The 16670-nt window shown below is 42.6% G+C and overlaps 1 protein-coding gene across 4 annotated transcripts in view; it reads right to left on the bottom strand.

Moving 5' to 3' along the window:
- The window catches only part of rasa1a (RAS p21 protein activator (GTPase activating protein) 1a), a 26862-nt gene extending 10192 nt beyond the window's left edge, over window positions 1–16670 (bottom strand). The window contains exons 1-4 of one of the 4 annotated variants that reach the window (XM_047591564.1): window positions 15713–16670; window positions 15364–15658; window positions 2873–3025; window positions 572–707 (exon numbers count right to left, since the gene is read on the bottom strand). In XM_047591564.1, coding sequence (XP_047447520.1) covers window positions 572–707; window positions 2873–3025; window positions 15364–15658; window positions 15713–15911 — 783 coding nt within the window. In that variant the 5' untranslated portion in view covers window positions 15912–16670. Of the gene's footprint in view, window positions 1–571; window positions 708–2872; window positions 3026–8813; window positions 9205–15363 lie in introns of those variants that run through there. The other 3 variants (XM_047591562.1, XM_047591563.1, XM_047591565.1) reach the window with 3 other exon arrangements.

Below are 16670 nucleotides of genomic sequence, written 5' to 3'. Positions count from 1 at the left end.
ATTAGCATTAGCCTGGGCTTAAACTCTTTCAGAACGCTGCCTGAAGGCAAAAGACGAGAGGGAAGAGGAGGATGTGAAAATAATCTCTGGTTCGAGGAGGAAGTGGCTCGAAACGTCAAGGTTGATTTCGAGTTATTTAAAAACAAAAAAAAGTGCACATTGACATACGTTTCTCAAACCACAGACACATATGATCAGATCAGAGAACAGCTGAGGAACATGTAAGGAGTTTCACTTTGAAACAAACAAAAAAAAAAGTGACAGAGGATGGACAAGAAGTTGCGTCAAATGCTTCTATTAAGCTACAGATTTCTATTTCAAAGGAGCAAACGTTACAATGACGCTGTTCTGTGGTGTATTATTTTAGTTCAAATATGACACCGTGACCTAAAGTTAGTCACATCATTAGAGTGAGTATGTAGACTATTTATTCTAATAATAACAAGATAGGGTGATGAAAGATCACATCACTTAATGCCACATCATACAGCTAATGAAAAGAGGGTGAGGAGTGCTGCAAATATGTACTGTAAATGGAATTTATTCATAAGAGGAGACAATTAGTTTTTACCTCTGGAGGCGCCACTGGCGATAGCAGCTTCTCTCCTTTCAGCAGGCACGACACATAGCTGTAGTAACCAATCAGGTCTGATAAAGAAGAGAACCGCCGCCCACCAATGTAATAGTCCCCGCACATGGCGATGATCCTGCAGACAGAGAGTATGATACAAGCATGATAAAAACAGAAGAACGCGTTTGGTTATTTTTAAAAATGCAGGTTAAGTAAATAGAAAACCTTTAATTAATTTGACGCATAGAATTCACAGCTTCATTTAACAAAATGAGACTCGAGTTTGTACCAGAGACCTGTAACTATTGATGTAAACAGGAAGTCTGATCGAGCCAAAAAGGCCCTAATGTTCGAGCTGGGTTTTTCAACCGAATCTTTCTGTGTGCATGGTTCATAATCGTATTTGTAAGCGACATCCGGTTATACCCGCGTATCTGGCTCTAGACTACTATACGTCTTTTGCGTGACAGTATAATTATAAAAGCGTGAGGAGACTGAACCCTGACTGGATCACTCTGGCTATGATGCGACTGCTGATCGGAATGGAATTTGTTTCTCTGCGCATGTACAGATATCGGGTGTGAATCAGGTGCGGCTTGTTAATACGACTGCGATTAATCTCAGGAAAGAGTTACTTGAATGGAAAAAAAAAAAAAATCATATCTGAGCAAAGTGTGATGATAATAAAGTCAGGAGATCTCTGATTGAGAGTCTACGGCCCATAATAAACCAAAATGAGTCAAGTAGATAATGCCATCTCCACTTAGTCACATCCCATCTTCGCATTCTTTGTTTTATCTTTTGAAGTGCAGACCTTGATCTCAGAGAGAACACGCTCGTCGCTTACATGTCGGCTGCAGGGTTTATGTATCCTCATGCTGAAAATAACACATTACTGAAGGGGAGAACAGATTGCAATGTCTTATTTATCTTGTTTTACTGACTATAAAATACCCTGAGGTATTGCTGTCAAAAAAGTGAGCAGCCCGTTTTCCTCTTTCCGCACACACTGCATGAAAGAATGCATGAAGACCTGAAGACAAACACGCAGTGGTAGAGTACAGCAGACATCCAAGCGTGCATGTTGGTATGAATTATAAACCAGAATCACCACCTCACGGCTGAATGACTTTGCTCATCGATCAAGGTGAAATTTTTTGGCAAATAAGGCTGAAAACCCTGTAGCCATCACAGTGGAAAAAGGTCCAAATACGGATGCCGCTGCAAAGATGCAGCAAATTCTAATACGTAGATGCTTCGCACAAATTTGCCTTCAAGCCAGTAAATTACGTCCCCACCCCCCACTGCGAGCACGTTTCTAGACTACTTCTATTTATAGGATCCTCATAAGCACCACACTTAATGAAGTAATGATCAGTGTGTTTTTAAAACGGCTCAAAAACGAATCGGTTCAATCTTCAGTCTGTGGCAAATTTGGGGAAACGCCATTAAACCTTATTAAACTAGCAAAAAAAAAAAGAGTCTTTCTATTACTCTGAAGATGTTTGACACATTAGGCCGCCAAACGCTTCTTTTTCAGTCCGAAACATTCAACACCTGTTCTGAGCACTTCTCCTCGTTCTGCTGCAGCCTGTGGCTCTCTGCCCTTTTGGTTAACAGGAAATGAACAAGTCGTGTAGTTCCCCTATCTTTGTCTTCGACTTGAGGGTGACATGCATGCAACCACTGCACCGAAAAAAGGGCTCTCCCAGATGTGCGGTGGACAGGTTAGACAAGTGTATATCGCCGTGATGGTAAACCATTTCACGTGATTCCTGCAGTGACAATTACAAAAAAAAACGTCACTGGACAATGGGTTTCTCTGCAGCGTGTAGGCCACAACTTCAGACACGGCATCTTATTAGCAGCAGAGGTTGCAGACACACACTGGGCCAATCACTAGCTGTGTTTCTAACAACCGTTTTTCATTTTTCGTTCCTTGTCATTGAGAGGTGTTTTGCGAATGAGCTGCAGCACTCATTAAGTCTAGTCTCGCACTTTGAGGAAGACGGACTTCAAAGAACTGGTCACCTCACAACTTGGGTGACCGTGATACGAAGAAAAAGTGTTTCCATTGCACTTTTGCTGATACACTTTTATACGGAAATGTCTGAAAAACCACCTCATGAGAGCGTAAAAGTGTTTTAGCGATATATCTGGGAGGGTTTTTGTAATGTGGGTGTTTCCGTTACCATTTTTTTTTTATTGTGATATTTAGGTTTGGCATATTTCTAGGGGTAACTGAAACCCAGCATCTGAGATTTAGTGTTTTTTTGTTTTTTTTTGGTGTTGCCGTCATACCTGAAATGGTTGACCACGCTGGTCATGCTGAGGAAAGACAGGACAAATGAACCGGGCCGGCGGTCACTCTCCCTGATGAGGTAGCTGCCAGGATTCCGGGCCTGGCGCAGACGCTCCTCAGCGATGGTTCGGTCTAGCTTGCCATGGTACCACCTGAGAGAAGACAGACAATGAGTTAGAGCGCCGCACACATCAGCTACACAAACGGAATGGAGATGTATTGATATGCCATGGTGAAATAAAAAATATATATATATAAATATAAATTCAAATACACTGGTCTCCTGAGACCACGGTTTGTCAAATCACGCTGAAAAGCAACTGAATCTACTTCATGTCATATGTTCTCGTCAATTTCCACTTTGACCATGAAACATTTTCTTTTTTCCATTTTCAAACCAAAAACCTGTTACTCAGCAAACAAGTTCTACCAAAAATAAAGACGGACTAATGGAGGATGAAAATAAACTTTAACAAATCTGCTGATGAGTCTTTTCTAAAAACGAACACAAAATGGAGGGCGCTTTAATGCAAAAGCTTTTCCTTCTCCTCGGCGCAGCACTGGTTAAATTTTCAGCAGGTGAGGCTGTGCTTGACAGGCCCTTGCCAGCCGGGGTAAAAAATTAACGTGCTTTTCCAAATTTAGGCCACTGGTGCTTCACTGAACAGAGGGCAGCGACTGGAAAAACATTCGGCGTTGAGAGGATGAATGAGGTGCCGCAGCAGCTCCTTTCTCACAGGAGACCTAAACGGCTCCCGTCTGGACGAGAGGAGTGAAAGTCTCTACTTGTGAAGGAAACGTGATGAAGTCTTGCGGCGTGCAGCCGGCCGGGGAAGGCTCTCGCTGAAGATGTGAGGGAGATCGTCTGTGCGCGGACCGCAGGGAGGGTGGCGATAAGAGAACTGAAGAGGGCGATTGAGAGCAGTTGGAGAGTAGGGCCGAGAACCCCTCGAGGGGCTGGGGGAAGGTGGTGATGAAAGGGGGGCAAGATCAGCGAACACGGCAGAAAGGAATACATTCCTCAGCCATAACATTATGACCGACTGCTCATTTCAGTGGGCAAACTGTGATGGCTGGAGAGCTGAGTATCTCCAAAGCTGCTGCTCTTATAAAGTGTTTCCAGCTACATTGATATCAACTTCAAAATCCACATCTCACGTACCAGAACCAATTCAAGACCTTTTTTAGAGAAGTTTAATGTCAGCACACGTGTTACCACATTAGAAATTAAACACAGGGTTTTCTCATTTTAATAAGGCGGCCGAGTTAAACAAGCAAATGTGCTGATTCGACCTGATTAACAACCCGGGTCCGTGCATCACGCTGACAGACGGCCTCCTGCTAATGCTGCCGCAGGGCAGACAGGAACTGCATCAGCCAAACTTTTCAGGGCTGATAAAAGTCAAAAGAATAAAAAAAAAAATAAAAAAATAGCAAAGTATGCCGTTTTATGACAAGTGACCACGCAAAGTGTGACATCTACGAGTTAATGGTAAAAGTGCTAGAGGAGAAGGAACTTCATTCCTTAGAATGAAGGATGTGATATTTCTAAAGGTGCTTTTACTCAAGTGGTTCAGTTCCTCTGTTGAGTGCCAAGAAAAAAAATATACATTGTTGCATCATCTGCAAGTCATCAGGACCCACACAGGAAAATCCCATTCTGATAAGTGAGCCTGCATTTTTGCTTACAAGTTTTGTATTTATGCTTCCTTGAGGCACAAAAACCTTGCAAAGATCAAAAATGATGATAAACATTAAGCTTGTTATCTGGATTTTAAGTTTTTGGACTCTGTAAGTTGTTATTTGTCTAAAGTAATGACTCAGTCATGCCAATGAACAGAACCAGTTAAGAAACGAGGAAAACACAAGTGCTCACAAGTTACTCTGCAAACCAAACTCACCACAGTCAACAATCTGAACATAACACGGTTTTACAGGATGTCTGTAGGTGTGAAAAAGTGAAATTTAAGACTTTTTAAGACAGTTACGGGTTAAATTTAAGACCTACGAGAAGTACGAAAAAATAAGAAAATCTGAGACCGAGAATTACTTTCAAAATAACTAAACTTTTTGTCATTCAACTCAGGACATCCCTGGGGTGGGCTCCACTAATGAGGAAGAGAAACATAATAGGCCGGGGCCAGAGGAGGTCATGCTGCAAATGAAGCGGTAATAAATGGACGTAATGATTTAAGACGTGACTAAGTGTCATTTAAGACCTACAATGAAAAATATACTCGGATTTAAGACCTTTTAAGGCCTTAAATCGGGATTATCAGAGACTTGTTATGACACAGCGGAAATCCTGTTTTAGCCAGAACCAGTGACCCACCCAACCAAGAAATGAGATAAAACAAATAATAACTATAACAATCATCATGCAAGGTCTGAACCTGCCTATGACATTAACAAGAATTATTATTTTTGGCCCTGGGTTTGGAAAATGTTGAGCTGTAAGCTAAAACAGAACCTTTGTCATCGTACACATTGAACTGAGAAGCTCTCTTACAGCTGAATACTCTCCGTTTATTTTGTTTTTGTCAGAATCTACTCCAAACGTGGATGGAAAAAAAAGTAGCATCAAATGCCCGGATCGAAATACAAACTCTGCTTTGTCACTCGCTGGGTCGCTGAATCAAACAGGTGCACAAAGAGCAAAGATCAAGTGTAATTTGCAGCTTTCAGTACAAACATTTTCCTGCGACGTGCTGCATGTGTGTACTTTATTCGCTTCCAAACAGGCAGCAATTTCTGCGTTGCCACAATTTCTGAGTATCTGATATTTTGTGAAACTGCTTTACAGTTTACATCTCGCGTACCCACCTACAGGTTCAGCCAAAACGACTCATGTGTGTGTGGTGCAGCTTTCGTGCTGACGCTGCATGTGATTGGAGAAGCCAGATAAGTGGGGCGTTAAGGTAACGCAGCCATGGCGGTGGTGATACGATACAGCGCTACTATTAGCTTCAGGAATGCCTCGTCATGTCTGTACACGAACAGCACGCGGCACAATGACGTTTCATTCTTTCCACAAGTGACGCTCAACTCAAGATGAGGCATTTACCTTTTTGCATACCGTTCTCCCTTGACTGACTAATGCAAATGCTTCCATACTAAAATTACAGCGTTGTATCCCGGCATTTTACTGCGTTGGTATTTTACCAACTGACACGCATTGCAAATGACTGTAGCTGCTAAAGAATCACGAAGTCACAATTACGTCTTTGTGGTACTACCACAAGAAAATATATTTAAAACTGTCGATGTCCACGAGCAGGATGTCTCAGCCACAACGTCTAATGTCTTCTCAATCATTTTACCGTGACTTGAGAGGTAAAACCTGTTTCTGTGAGCTAGTAAACCTGTAAGTAATCAGTTTTATGGATTGGAGCTATCACTGCACAGCGCTACAACTGAACATGCCCTGGCACAGTGGGTTGGGCAAGATGACAAAATATGTGGCTGGAAGCCTTAAAAATATTGCATCACAAGAGCTCCAACAGGACGGCAGCTACAAACGTATTGTATTATGTGTGTAGTGTTGCCCCACAGTTAATTGGTTTTTGACTTAAAAACAACCTGGACCACCAAGAAGCCAACGACCTTTTCCTAAATGAGATGTAACTTTTGCAAAGCAGAATAAAAGACTGGTATTAAACAGGGGGGGGAATCCAGGTGCTTTATTTGGACAAATTACAGTCAAATATTTACACTTTCTTTTAATTGTACAATTATATGATGAGGCCGCCTCATTTAGGAAATTAAATATAATACGATTAGCTTAGCCTGAGCCCTAACTGCCGTGACAACGTAAAGAAAACATATGGAAGCATTTCCATCTATGAAACTGTATTAATTAAAGTGGCAACAGCTGCTCCATGGAAACATGACTTAATAGAGCAACGTAAATGTTGCAGTAAACAGAAACCGCAGGCTAAAGTAAATACTGCAGCTCGCTTTGTGTGGATCATTAATTTGCACTCAACTCATAACTGAGATATTTTAAGACAGCAGACATTTCAGTATAACCAAGCTATGCGCTCCCATGGGACAAATCAACCAGCGACTTAAAAAGGGATAAAGAACACGACAGACAATAACATCAACAGACTGATCCGAGTCAAATCTGCAGGGACAATAATATTGAAATTCTCTCTGGGAATTGATGTCATCCAAAGGTGGACTGATAACTAAAAATAGTGCAGCCACTAAATAGCGACTGTTTGGAGGCGCGGAGTCTTCGGAGAAATTTGGAGCCCAAAAATGAGGTCATCGCATACTCTACTGACCAAGATCACCCAAGCAAAACGATTTTTTAAGAGCAAAGATACCCAGCGTATAATCATTTAATAAGCCCTGGTAAAGGCAGCCGTACCTTATCCCATATGAAAGTGCAGTAATGCGGAGATGTTTAACATTTAATAGTGATCTAAAGTAGGCAAAGGTTCTAATACTAGCATCTAACGCTTTATGGTCTGTTTTTTCGTCACCACGTTAGAAGGATAAAATAAAATGTTATCTTCTTTCGCTGTTTTTCCGTTGGCTTGAGCCGACCCTGTGGGGGCAGTGGGTCTAACATGACAGACCTGGGCTGGAGAGACATGAGCGAGTTTGATTTCTGCCTCTCTCTCAGTCTGTCTCTCATTAAGATCTCCGGGTGAGCCATTTCTCTCTAGGGGACGTCTCATTTATACATCTTCTTCTGTCAAGATGGATGCACGAAGTTATACTTAAACATCTCTGCAGACATGCTGTCAGGTCCCATCAGAATCAAAAAAATAATGAAATGCTGCATTTCTGTACATTAGCAACGTGCCTCAGAGGAGCTACAGGCTCAGGCGGAAGGGGCAACGAGTGCGACGTTTGACTGAATGCACACAAATTTAACCCCGCAAACAAACCCCTACACATTCCTGTACATGGGTCAACTTTTGACATTAGGCTTTTTCTCCAGATTGTGTGTGAAGTGCCATTTTACACTATCATCAATTCCAAGTCCGTGAGTATTCGGTTAACACTTTTTCCCTAAGCAGTAAGCACACATCAGGATCATCAGTGATGTTTATGTGATGTTCCAACAGAAAGGTCAGAGCTGGAGGAGGGTTCTCACAAAGAATGATGCCCTGCATAATATTAAATAAGCTAAACATGAACATGTGCAACCATATAACCACAAAATTAAATTAAATTGGGAAAAAAATAAAAATAATATAATGGCATATGTAGATGTAACCATAGCCAGATGTTTCTGCAATAAATTCACAGTGTTAATAAAGAGAAAACTACTCAGTTACGGCCACTTAATGAAAAGGCAAATTTATCAAATGACAAGCTGGGCTGCTTTTTCTACTTAGCAGAGCTCAAAGCACTAGACACGTACCATAGTTCTCACTTCTATTCAACATGCTGGTGCGGAAACACACTTTCACATCAAAGCCTGTGCTCGGCACCAAAATGTCAGGAGTCTTCTATAGAAAAACCACTAGGTGATCATGACACATTCAGGCAGTGGAATCTCTGTGATACAACTTTCTTCATCATCATCATGTCAGCAAATCAAATGAATCAGCTTTTAGTTCTGAAAATTAAGTATTGTCATACCTTATTTTCCAAAAGCTACAATTTGCAAAGGGCCTGTTGGTGGTATAAATGTTCTCACTGTGCATACTAAGCATCCTTAACGCAAACGTTTCTTTGAAGAAGAAATTGTGGAGGATGTTTGTAGATTTCTTGAAAACCAACAAAGCTCACTCTTCGGGTCTTATATTCTCAATGTTTACATCAATAATTGCAGAACAAAGTTTTCAGCATTAAATATTGGGGGGAAAATGTATTTCTACAACATTTAATAACTGAAAAGCAAAAGAGGTCAACTGTTTCTATCAGACCAATGTTTGAAAATCAAGTTAAGAGTCGCAGGGTGATTTGACGCCCACTTACGCCGAGTTCACCCTCTGCTGCATCTCCCTCCCGTTTCTCCCGTGGCCTCACAAGTTGCGCCCGCTCCACCGACACCGCTGCTGGCCGGGCAAAAACTGCGCGCTCCGATGTGGAAAGCAGAGCGAATGCAGCTCTAAATCCATACAAGGCATGATGATGTGACCCTGCTGCCGCCCTGATTCAGTCATCTCCCGGGGCCGGGATCTCGTAAATAGACGGGACTCGCGTGCATTTAGCTGATGAACCAACTTGATGATGATGATGATGATTGTAGGATCATTTTCTGGCTCCGTTATCCTTCAATGTTCCTATGAATTACACAAGTTGATTTTTCATCTGAGGCAGACTGTAATCCTGTGGTCTTTGCTCCCACCTCGTCCTCCTCTGACTTTCTCTTGATTCTCTCCCCCGTTCTCTCCCTCATAAAACCACGCATCATGAGCACGCTGCCTATTGGTTTTTCGAGCAACCGGGCAGCAAGTGTAGGGAGTGGCATATCTGCTCACACACAGTCGTGAATACACATTTATGTGCTGCCCATGAATGCTCAAATACACACGTACGCATTGTGGAATAAAACCAGACAGCGTTATAATCCGCAATTGTCTTTTGACTAGAGATGACTAGCGATGGTCCTTTGACTACACCTGCTGGCTTTGTGTCACATTCAAAACTTTCTGTGACCTCAGGCTTAAACAAAATACTTGCTTTAGTGTACGTACGACAAATCAGGAAATGACACATCTTTTTACAGCCGCCATTCAACATGTTGACGGTTTGATAACTTAATGTTGTATTCTGTAACCTTTAGCATTTTAGGTAACGTTTTAGCCGCTGTATTTTTACTTTAGCTTCTATTACTGCACAATAAGAGGTAGTGACATTAAATGTAACGCAAAATTGATATTTCAACTCTCTCACAGTTACCTCATTGTGTTTGTCTTTAAATACAGGACAAGGAAAGAAATGTGGGAATATCTGGATTCAGCGAGATCTGATGCTTTACATGATAAACCATGACAAGGAAAAGTGTGGACAGCAGACTGCTGCAGACCTAAACCACATACCGGTGCGTAGAAACGAGAGAACGGGCCGCGTACGCATGCTCAGCCTCGCTCAGTATGAATACTGACCAGTTGTCATAATGTTAATGCCCAGTCTGACACATAGGGACATCTCAGCTTTCCTAGTGTGAATCAGCCTTCCTAAAATATCATCAGTACACCTGTGATAATAGGCTTCACCCTCATCTGCCCGAACACCATTCCCTCCCTAAGTTTTGATTTCTGCAAGCAGCGGCATGTGGGTAAGAAAATCTTCTACCCAAAGACATAAAAGCGACACAAATATCAATATGACATCACGCATGTCAATCAAAGCAGCGTCTGCAAAACTACTGCGGCTTTCCCATTTAGCACAGGTCGCGACTGCAGAGCTACAGCAGAGCTACAGTCCTAATCTAACGCTGGACTGTAAGACTTCAGTCAACAACTTATCATTCAGCAAACCTAACTAAAGAGAAAAGTCATTCAAATCAGAAATCCTGGGTATTGTCAAACACGACTGAAATGCTTCTGAGGATCCTGTTAAGGCCACAATGAATGGCTCAGAAGTCTTGAAAACAGGATGCTGGAGAGAAAAGGCAGGGCAGTGTGGGTATTGGAAGGGCATGACAGGACATTGCGTAACGGACTGGAAACGCATGGAAACCATAGGCTTTACCTTATCAATCGACAACACAGATCTTACACTAATAAAAGTTGAAGTGTTATTTCAATCAGCGGGTCTAGCGAAACCAGCCCTAAGTATATCCATCCTTTGGTGTAATGGTTGAGAGACCGAGGTTGTATTTGTGGGGCAAAGTGCAAACACAGTTTAATACTGCCTGCGCTAGTCTATACAGCTCTCCGACCGAGAGTTCTGCAGTAATTTAAAAAAAAAAAAAAAAAAAAAAAATAGATGACAGGACATTACAGGCTTAACACTTGCGGCTGGGCTCAGCAGTAATCTAAACTTTGGTAATGATGGATCGAGTATCATTAATAAAACGCTGCTTTAAAACTTAGACTGCAAAACTTTTTGGCTCTTGGGGACAGTCTTCATCAAGGAATAACCAATTTATACCATGTGACATTGGTCCTTTTTGTCATTTCACAATACCATCATCCCTGTCACCCTTTCCAAAGGGCAATTACGTAGTGCGGGTGCTAAATGAACAGTACAGTTACAAATATGCCTCCACAGCCAACTGCTAAATCTGGTAAACTCGTTCTCACAGCCACTGATCTTCAAATCCAACTTTCCTTTTCCTTTTTTTTCTTCCTTCCTCCAACCACCACCTCCTCAGGGAAACCCTTTATGACTTAAAATCCCCTCTAATCTTCGTGGAAACTCAAAATCAACGACTCATTTCCCAACGTGCTGTTTGTTTAAGCTCAGGCACACGGCCAGAGGTTTCTGAAGGTAACACACGCACACACGCTGTTAAGCACCACCTGACATCGTCGCTCTTCCCTCTTCGTTAAACAAGCATCGGTGTGAAATTCTTAACGCGGCGCTGCGGCCATTTACGAACAGATGTGTGAATGTACGCGACTGCTGTTCGCCTCTCTCGCACTCTTAGTTTTTCACTCCGGTGCGCTCAAACACGGTTTTTACTTCCAGAAATGTGGAAGTTTTCCATGATCACTCCTCCAACATGAACTTCACAGAGTGCTGATATAACTCAAAGGAATACAAGGTCCGTCCTGACTACAGAACGCAAACCCAGTAAGACTCGGAATCATTCGGGGTTGTTAGGGCAGTCAGCTGTAAATATAGTGCTCATAGCTGCCAATAGCAATTTACGTCTGACACATGGTATCACGGGCACGGCAGGAAGAAGGTCCATTACCAAAAACAAAACCACTTTGTCATGTCAAGTTTAACATGCTGACTGGATGTTCTCGTACAGATAAATTGATTTTATGCCATAAAGTGTGCTCATGAGTTTCTTTTTGACTCGATGCCAGAAAAATCGACTACGTCCGTGACTGCGATGCATTTTTCATGAATCTTTATTTAATAGATGTGTCATCTACAGTAAATACACTACCAGATCAAGTATTTCCATCACTCATTACATCACGCTCACATCCGCTCTGTCTACCAGTTGTTACATCCTGAAAGGTCCAACACAGGGTCAACTTTAACAAAAGGATATAACCTTTAATATCTCTGTTCTTGAGAGGCATCCACTGAAGGACGAGAACATGAATGACGACTGTGTCAAGAAATCCCACGTCCTGCCTTGGCTTTTGCTTTCATATAAGCACATACGTACCTTCAGAAAACTGAACTCTAACCAGGTGTTTTCTGGAAACGGTCGTTTTAAGAAATGCAAAACTACTCGGGTGTAATTCTGAAACCATGTTCTGTCTACCGGCCTACATATTTCAGCTTGATGTGGACAAAGTTCAGTGTTTAGAAAGTCAAAATAGCAGGCCTTTTTGATAGCGTGCCTTCATTGTTCCACATGCAAGCACTTTCACATACCTTAATAATAACTAGAAACCTTAAATAAATGTGGTCTAGCTTTCCACCATTCATCACTACGAGAAGCAATTCACCAAAACCACAAACCCAAATAGAGGAAAAGTGTGTCATTTATTCGCCAACAACCCAGTTAAGTAAGGCAACAGAGACTACACCGGAGTGTCGGGCACAGCGGATCTCACCGAATTTATGTGCGTTTGTTATTACAGCGGATAAACCTTTGACTTTGTATCTCTCGTTGTGAAACACGGAAAGCCAAAATAAACCAAGAGCATTTATTTACAAGCGACAAATTGCTACTGCCTCTCTGGTAAAATGGTATCCCAATGCAAATCCACGAAAATGACCGTATTTCTTACTTCCACAGAAGTAGTAGGTTTATTTAAAAACCTCGATTTTCGGGTTATTCATTACCACAACCGACAAGCCTGGCGATTGGTAAAAAAGGCCGGCCTTCCCTTTCCTGTGTAATCTGACAGGGAGATATAGGGTGGCTCCTAAAATAAGAGCTGAATCCACACTCCGAGCCCAGTCACTTCATATCTCACAGTATGAGGGCTGCAAATGACAGAGCTCAGCAGTTCACTAATGGGACTATAACAAATGGAGGGCTGTATTTAGGTTATTACAACATCAGCACACAGGTTTGGACGCGTGTGCACGCCTGATAAATTCATAGAAAATACCTGTAACCACAAACACAAGTGTAAAATACAGTGCTTTTTAGATTGGTACAATAGAGGAAGTTAACATAAACATTATTTTATGCTTGTTTGACTTCAATGATAAAAACACGACGTTATGCCTGAGGACTGAAAACGGCAGCAAGGAGACAATCGTGCAGCAAAGCAGAAACATTTGTGTAGTTTTGTTTTTGTTGATGCCAATTTGTATTTCCCATGGCGCATGATTAAGCACTTCACTAAAAAAAAAAAAAAAAAAAAAAAAAAGACTCTTAGTGCCATACTTGGAAGTATGCACCAATACAGACCCATCTGGTACATTAGCCCTGTTCTTATACATGAGAGCAGCTGTGGTAATGCCACACACCATACAGTTTAATGGCAGGACATTAACTTCTCATTAACTGTGCAGAAAGCTAAAAGGTGCAAATAGTGGCAACACAGCAGTTGCAGCTTTTCTAACTGTTAACAGCAGCTTTTTGACTCAGAGGTGTTGTTAATGCCCTCGGCAGTCCGGGGTGAAACAACTAGGCTACGCCCACCTGAAAGACATGCAGGTGCAGATCAATCAACCTATAAAAAGATTTTTTATAAGTCTTTTTATAGTCTTAAGTACAGAGCGGGTAGATCAGCACGTAACACAAGCTAGTAGCATGTAGCCTAATGTTACAGTCTCTCGTTAAGCAGAAGAGGGCCCTGGGTGTATATTTGGACGTGAAGGCGAAGTCTGACAATATCACTATTCATCCACGGACGCTTCTTGAAAACAGGCTACCTGTTCTGGTTCAGTTTAAGGAGTTAACCAGACAAGTGAGCTCCTGCAGTGATTTGGCATCAGATGTGATTCCTGCTGTGACAGAGCTTCCCAGACTTCTGACCAAAGATACAGACAATAAGGCAATGAAGGTAACCACAACCACAGCTATCACTGCTTTAATTAAAAAAAAAAAAAAAAAACTCATCAGTGTGACAAAGCTTGAATTTGCAAAATTACCACTTAAGTATTAAGTAATCATATCAGTGGGAATCTAAATATCACTACTTGTCAAATATTGGGCAGCACTGTGAACTAATCACAAGGCAGATAAAACCCAAATTCATAACCTTACACTAGACAACAAATGTAAAGAGGAATGTACAGTCCTTCATCAGGCCCATTCATGCAAGAGTTCTCTGTGCCTGGAATCGAGCTGACCTCCATGCAAATATGAGCAGTTGCGAGTCAAACCCCCCTGATGCAGGCATCCCAAAACAGGTTTTGTCACAACAAGAAAGGCAAAGATGCGGATGTTACTAACCAAGATGACATGCGCTGACTTCACCCGGACTGGAGTAAGTGCATTTCACCCGTGAGTCATCATCAAAACACTTCACTTGTTGATCTGCTGAACTGTTTCTTATGGAAGTGGCCAGATTCTTTACAGTGAAAACATTCTCAAAATTAAACGCCTAATAGGTGGATATGAGTGGATATTATTGAATAATAAGAGCAGAACACAACAGCCCATTAAGACGCTCAACCTGATACAGCTTACTGAAACACGACTGCTTTAACTGCCTTGTAATATCAAAATCCTGAATTGATTCCAAAACATAAATAGACGAGAAGCTGTTTTGTTATTTTTTTTATTACTCTTACTTGATTCATAAAGTATTTGTGCATACGTAGGTAATTACTTAGGTGATTCTGTGAAACTAGTCCTTGTTGATGTCCAAATACAGCTGCCCTTTAGTACGCTCGTTATAGTTTTTATATTGCTCACTCGGTGGAGAACGAGATGTGTTATACAAGACGACGCGTATGGTGGCACCCTTACTCTAAATGGAGCACAATAAGGTTAATGGTGTTGGTTGTAATAATATCAAACAGACTTTATCACTGATCCATTAGAGTTGGTACTTCTTTTTGTATGAGGGTGTGACAATTCAGTCACTTTGCCCTTACTTTGACTCGACACATTATCAAACTGTGTCCAGATTGGCATGTCAGCCTGTTCCCAGTAATGCTGCACAAAATATGCACAACTTTGCAAATGTAAAAAGATGATACACACTGTGGGTTCAATGGCTTCTAACAGTGGGATTATTTCATTAACTACACTTGTTGATTATTATAAAAAATATATATATATATCCACAGCACTCGGAGCAAGGTTTTTTCACCAGATGAAAACAACTGTGAGAAACACAAGTTACCAGTGACTACAGAAATCAACACTACTAGACCTCAAGTGTATAGCAGCAGGAAGGAAGTGAACACAACGAAAAGTACAGGATGCTTGAAAACGTTAATTTGTAGGTGTCAATGAACATTTCACTCGCAGTATACTTACTGGTTAGTGGGAGGTGCAGAGAGGGGGAACACCACCTCTTCTTCCTCGTACTCCGGCCCATCCTGCATGTCGCTTTCATCCATGGTGCCTCCGAGCCCCCCGCAGCCTGGAGGGGGCGGAGGAGGTGGTGGCAGTGGGGGGAAGGCAGTGGACCCGTCCGGGCCGGTTGATGTGGGAGAAATCCGGATAGCCGGACCCTCCAAAGTGGGCGAGCAGCACATGCTGCCTGATGTCCCTGAGCTTGTTCCTTGAAAAACCAAATATCCACCTCCTGCTCCGCCACTCCCTGTTGCGAACATCACTGGTCCGGCCATGTCCCCACTACTAGACACGGGATAGATCACGCTCATGTCGGGAAGAGAGTCCGGAGAGGTGTTTGAATGTTGGCGGAGCGTCGGTGCTGGCCTTTGTCCCAAATCAGTGACTAGCACTCTGCTTGGATCGGGATAGTAGGAGAAAGGGGCCGTCTCGGGGCCTCCTCCGCCTGCCACCACCGTCCCCGCCGAGACCGAGCCCGTATCCTCCCCGCTGACCTCCGCAGCCATCATATTAGGAAAATACGTAGAGGGGATAAAGTCCAGAAGGGAACCTGCCCTCCCCCTCCTTTCTTACAACAGTCCTTCAGCGTTTGGGCTGCAGGGAAACAACACCAAAAGTTTCTCAGAAACGCGTTGAGCTAGGCAGCTAAGGCTAGCCGACAGCTAACTTAGCTCCAGGACGGCTAACAGCTTCGAGACACTTGATGAGTCCTCGCTCCTCGCTATGTCTTCATTGTTTCCTGAGTTTAAAGTTCACACCGAAACGGCACTTGGAGACGAGCATTAACAACATTTGAAAGACAATATTAAATTCACCAAATGTTTCCCGTTTTGATTTTTGTCCGGACTTCACGCTCCGCTCCAAGCAGGACCACTTGTCGGGGAGCGTTGTTTTATTGTCACTGTTGTGTGTAATCCGCGTCTTTTTTCCCAGTGTTGTTGTTTTCTTTCCTTCTGACTTTCGAGTCGTGTCGAGCAGAGTCCCTAAACGACCCGGCCCTATCGCCTAAATCCCCGGGACGCTGTGCTGGTCTGCGCGAACAGCCATGTCGGTGACCAAAGTAAAAAAAAAAAAAAAAAAAAAAAAAAATCGTGCGTATACAAGCTAAGTTCGCCTTTATTTCTGGGTTTCGGGCTGGTGTGGTGGTGTGTGGTGCCCGCTGCTACGCTGCTCTTTCTCTCCTCCCTCTCCCAGTCCTCTCCAGTAGCCCAGCAGACACGGCTAAGTGAGCACAGAGCGGCACGGGTTCAATCCATGCCATCTTCAAT

The sequence above is a fragment of the Mugil cephalus genome, chromosome 8 (genome assembly GCF_022458985.1).
Source record: "Mugil cephalus isolate CIBA_MC_2020 chromosome 8, CIBA_Mcephalus_1.1, whole genome shotgun sequence".
NCBI lineage: Eukaryota > Metazoa > Chordata > Actinopteri > Mugiliformes > Mugilidae > Mugil > Mugil cephalus.
Note: the sequence above shows the minus strand (reverse complement) of the source record. Positions and strands in the feature narration are given on the sequence as shown.